Below are 5,459 nucleotides of genomic sequence, written 5' to 3' on the forward strand. Positions count from 1 at the left end.
ACATGAATTACAAATGTTAAGAAAAGTGAAACTACTTTTTAAAATTAATAATTGCTTTATGAAGTTATTTATACTTAAGAGTCGAACTTATGTATTTTTGGGGAATATTCTTAAAGAACATGTATTAGAGCATCATCTCTTGAGTTGTGTTAACCTAGAAATCTAAGAAAAAAAAAGTTTAATTATGACGCAAAAATATTTTTTTTAAGTTTCTATGACTGTGTGGTGAAATTTATATGAAATATGAGGTTATTCTTGAATATAATTTAAAAAGATAACAAATAAAACAAGTGAAGAGACAGAGAAAGCACACGATCATTATCTTGGTTCAGACCAATATGTCCTACGTCTAGTCTCCAAGCACAAAGCAAGGGATCTTTATCATAGCAGGTAATTATTATAACGTACAAAGCAATCCAAACATAGACTCTGTTTATCCATGTCACTTTTTATTTTTGTTTTCTATAAGCTGCCTAAAGCTAAAAATACAAGGCTCTCTAACATGTCTAGATCCCAGTTTTACAACTTTTCTCTCAATATTATGCGGTTTAGGTAGAGGAAGAGTGTCTCAAATACAAAAGAAAACTCACGCAAAACAATCTACAAATTAAAACATAATAGCTTTGAAATGTTCAACTTCATATTTTAGGGTCTTTGTCCCTCAAAAATTGTTTAAATTATTGGACAAGACCTTCCTTTGGATGCACCGATTTGTTAACTGATCAAAGATATCTGTCCTCAATTCTTTGCCACAACTCAATCAAGCCAATGTGTAAGTTCTACTTCATGAAATTATGGACCTCTGATTTTGTTCTTCAGCAGAATCATTTGATCAATAGCTCCACATAACCATATCAATACAAAGCCAATAGATAGATAATTCAAAAGAAATATCATTTCAAAACTTATAATGTTATGCTAGAGTTATATATTATGCTAGAGTTATATATATATCCCCAGTTAACATGCAACACAAAATATTTAAAGGACAGTAAGCAAAACATAACCAGTTCGATAAAATGCTAGTAGAGAACATTATTATAAGTACAATAAATTTCAAATCATAACATAAATTTGTGCAACAAACCATCATTACTTGGATCAGAACTACATTCAATGCCAAACTGCAAGAGAATCAGATCCTATAAAAAACAGAGTAACATGTTAAGCATTCCCAAGTAATTCCATAGATAAGATTGATTTTTATTATCTTAGTTTTCTCATAAGTTAGTTAAAAGCCTGATACTTATACAACGTCCAATTTTGATTTTTATTTGAACATCATTACTAAATTAAAATGTTTGTCTAATTTAACATATACTCTAGTAATTTACCATCACATAGTTATCGTAAGTAAGAGTTGAATGAGAGAAAGAACAGCAAGAGAAAAGTACAAATCATTACCTTGTTGCTAGTCTCTGATAGTGAGGTATTTAACCACATAAACTTCAACCATGACATGGATTTTATCTGTTACTGTGTTCATAAACCTATAGTAGGCTTGTCTCCAAGTTCGGTTGAAAAGCAACGGTCCTACAAAGGCCCAGAATCCAACAACAAAACCCAATCCCATGCTCAAGTAAAATTCTTGAGAGAACAATGAGGCCTCTTCTTCTTTATCATGATTGGCTTCTTGAGGTGAAGGCATATTATCTTCTGCGCACATCTTGTTGAGTGGCAATCCACGAAGATCAAGGTTTTCTTCAAAAGAGGAGGCATTAAAGCTTTGCAACTGTGTTCCCATTGGGTTTTTCCATAGAGATGATTGTTTGACAAATCTAATACACTGAGGCGATCAATATTAGCAAGGCTTGGAGGAATTGGGCCTAATAATTTATTGTTTGACAGATCAAGAAATTCTAATGATTCTAGATTCCCAATATTTATGGGTATCTCTCCACTTAGCTGGTTTCTTGATAGATTTAAGGAAATCAATCCCAACAAAGAGACAAGTTGATTTGGTATTTCTCCTATTAAAGCATTACTAGAGAGATCAATGCTTTTAAGAAAAAATTCTGGCCTTTTAAACACCTGATCCTGACCTTTCCACGCTAATCTTATATAGAATTCAAAAGAATATTGCTTGAAATTGGGAATGATTGTCCTATTGATTGTATATTTATGGCCACTATCAGTTAGGTTGACATCCTTTTGTGCCATAACAACAAGATTTTGAAGACAAGATGGAATTTCATTTGATAACATATTATGAGAGAGATCCAAGAGCTGAATCTGTGTTAAGTGACAAGTTGTATAGGTAAACTACCATTCAAATGGTTTATCTATAAGCTTAGAACTTCTAACTGTGAAAGGCTCTACCCAATCCATGAAGGTATTGAACCAAACAACTTGTTCTCTGACACATCCAACAATAATAACTTGGAGCAATACACCAAAGAGAAAGGAAGTTCTCCAGTCAAACAATTGTTTCTTAAAATCAAAGCCTCCATATTCATAAGGAGTCCTAAAGAAGATGGGATCTCTCCCGATAAATTATTGTTGAAATCAACAAACTCCAATGTATTTTGTTGGCTCCAACAATTAGGTAGGCACCCATTTAATAGATTGTTTGATAGGTCTAAAATGACAATGCCGCCATCCTCTATTTGCCCACAGACAAGTGCATTCAAATTTGAGAATTTATTTTCAGAAAGATGAAGTTCTGATGCTTGCCCAAGAAATGATGGAATTGCACCTTTAAAGTTATTTGAATTCACAATAATTATTGGCTGATAGTTGAATTTAAGTGGTAAATTTGAGATTTCACTAGAAAAATTGTTGAATGAGATGTTCATGTAGTATATGTTTTTTGACCTTGGCAAAAACCATTCTGGCACAGAACCTGAAAGCCCGCCATCAGAGATATCCAAGGAAAATAATTGATGTTGATTACGAAGCCAAATTGGAAAATTAAGACCTATCATGCAAGAAGCCATTTGCATAGATAGTAACTGAAAAGGGGGAATCCAACTTGTGCTAATTTCCAAGCTTAGTGGGTTGTGAGACAATGATATGACCAACAAATTAGAAAGATTTTTGAAATGTGATTCGGTGATTAGACCTCCCAAATTATTCCCACCCAAAAGCAGACTTTTCAATTGAGACATCAATCCAATGCTTTCAGGTATTGTTCCTTCTAATTGGTTGTCATAGAGATACAGATTTTGCAAAAAGGAAAAACCCGAAAGATTAGGTAACATGCCCGTCAATTGATTTCTTGCTAAATCTAACGTTTGCAATGAATGTGTATCACACCATGATGTATTAGAAATGAATCTCTGAAGGTCCCCACTAATGTTATTATAGCCAAGTGTTAGGCTCTTCAATGTGCATATACTCCCTAGTGATGTTGGGACTTCATCTTGTAAATGACTATAGAAGAGATCAAGATCTTCAAGAGACTTCATTATGTTTCCAATACCATCTAGAATGAAACCATTAAGCAAGTTACAACTGAGATCCAGTTCATGAAGATTGAAGGTGAAGTTGGAAATCCAATAGAATATGGTTGATGATGTCAACTGATTGTCAGAGAGATCGAGAAAGAGAAGAGAGGAAAGGTTAGGATTGAAGGATGTGAAGATAAGATTATTTGATGTGAGGCTACAATTGCGTAAATAAAGTGATTGAAGATTTGAGCCAAAGTTCAACGTCATTACTGACGTCAAGTTATTATAAGAGAGATCAAGAAAAATGAGGGAAGGAAAATGGAAATAAGAAGATAGGAAGTAGAGATTATGAGATAGAAGACTGTAATTTTGTAAATAAAGGTGTTGAAGGCTAGAGCTGAAGTTGAAGCGCCATTGAAACAATGATGAGCTCAAGTTATTAGAAGAGAGATCAAGGGTGACAAGAGAAGAAGAATAGTTAGAAGGAGAAGAAGACCGAAGAAGGTTGTGGGCATGAGAAATGCCACATCCTCTCAGTCTCAATTCTGTTAGTTTCGGCACAAGTTTGCCAATCATGTGCAGCCACATATGAAAATTGCCAACATTACTCACATAACTCAACTCAAGATTTGTTAATAAAGAGAGCTTTGATATCCACTCTGCATCACCATTTTTTCTGTCAGCTACTATGAGGTTAGAACCATCACCACCGAGTCACAAAGTATGGAGCTTGGAAAGATTACCAAGTTGATAAGGAATCACTCCAACAAGATTATTTCGTCTAAGATGAAGAGACTGCAACTTGGAAAAATTTCCGATTTGCCAAGGGATAGCTCCATCCAAGTAATTGTTACTCAGATCAACATATTGTAAGTTTGAAAGCTTTTCTAGTTGACTGGGAATGCTCCCAACTAAAAGAGAATAAGAGAGGTTGAGATACCCTAAGTTGGTGAATGACTCTATGGACTGAGGGATGTCACTTTGATATAAATGATTGTTACTGAGATCCAAATGTTTCAGTTCATGCAACTCACTCAACAAAGCAATATTAATTTTACCTCTCAAAAAGGGTGGATTGGAACTATGAAGGTTAGGAATTTGAACATGACCTGTTTGGTTGCTGCAACGAACTCCTTTCTAGCTGCAACAATCTTCATCATCTCCATCCCCCCATGTGGATAGCATGCCATAGTCAACATAGATGCCTTGTTTGAACAACAGAAGAGCTTTCCTCTCCTTCTTGATGCACTTCTTCAGTGCTTCACCATTAGTGGCTAAACTGAGTCTTGTATGCAGCAACAATAGCAATGTCAATAATGCATACAAAAAATTGAACACACAAGCCATCACAGTGATGAAATAGCTTTAATACAAGTTCAAAAGTGAAACAACTAGAGAGGATTAAAACACACAGTTCTTGGATAACTATAGTTTCTTTTTGTTTATTTTTCTCTGCTCATGAGATGTTGTGAGGAGTAAAATGTGGGTGGTACATAGAATTTTTATAGAGTTCATTGTGGGGTTGTATTTTGATGGATCACTGGTACACTTTCTGATGAAGAGAAGTCAGAGTAGATGTGCCGAGAACGCGTTATTTCAAGAACCTCTTTTTTTTTGGAAAAAAAGATAAAAATTCAAAAATGAATGCACAATGTTTTCGGAGTCCATAATATTGAGCATTTTTGTTGGTGTCTGATAGTGTGCTCTTGTAAGATATTACTTTGCTTGGACAAAAATGCTCTCTTTTCTAACAAAACATTCTTGCACACAAAACACTCGCAATTGAAAGGTGGAATTCATCATTTAATAGAGGAGCCCCCAAAAAAAAAAACTCGTTTAATTTATTGATGGCATTTCAAAACTATGTAAATATGATCTTAAATCTAAACATTTTAAAAGATTTTAAATTACTAAAAAATTCCCTTCTTATTTTTAGCACCCATTTTGCGGTTTTCATACACACACACACACATTCTGCTGTCGCGCGTAACTGCAATCGTTGTATCAAATCGCAAGTCCTAATTACAAGTAATAATATTGTGGTTATTTCCAATATTAGATTATTTAAAT

At 34.2% G+C, this 5,459-nt stretch overlaps 2 protein-coding genes across 2 annotated transcripts; both read right to left on the reverse strand.

Moving 5' to 3' along the window:
- Positions 1-980: 980 nt before the first annotated feature.
- Positions 981-4,623, reverse strand: LOC114753900 (receptor-like protein EIX1). Its single transcript, XM_028942605.1, has 2 exons — positions 1,405-4,623; positions 981-1,142 (listed from the first exon to the last, which is right to left on the reverse strand). The coding sequence occupies exon 1, from the start codon at positions 3,975-3,977 to the stop codon at positions 2,316-2,318; it is 1,662 nt and encodes a 553-aa protein (XP_028798438.1). The 5' UTR covers positions 3,978-4,623; the 3' UTR covers positions 981-1,142; positions 1,405-2,315.
- On the reverse strand, positions 1,412-1,744 carry LOC114753903 (receptor-like protein EIX1). The gene has a single exon (XM_028942608.1). It carries the CDS (start codon positions 1,742-1,744, stop codon positions 1,412-1,414), a length of 333 nt encoding a protein of 110 aa, XP_028798441.1.
- Positions 4,624-5,459: the final 836 nt, after the last annotated feature.

Source organism: Neltuma alba, unplaced genomic scaffold, assembly GCF_004799145.2.
Source record: "Neltuma alba isolate B1F8T4 unplaced genomic scaffold, ASM479914v2 tig00008249_pilon, whole genome shotgun sequence".
In the NCBI taxonomy this organism is placed as follows: Eukaryota; Viridiplantae; Streptophyta; class Magnoliopsida; order Fabales; family Fabaceae; genus Neltuma; species Neltuma alba.

Bases quoted from the DNA above. Each gene is read 5' to 3' on its own strand.
- LOC114753903 (XM_028942608.1), bottom strand. From the start codon at position 1,744: ATGGGAACACAGTTGCAAAGCTTTAATGCCTCCTCTTTTGAAGAAAAC.
- LOC114753900 (XM_028942605.1), bottom strand. From the start codon at position 3,977: ATGTGGCTGCACATGATTGGCAAACTTGTGCCGAAACTAACAGAATTG.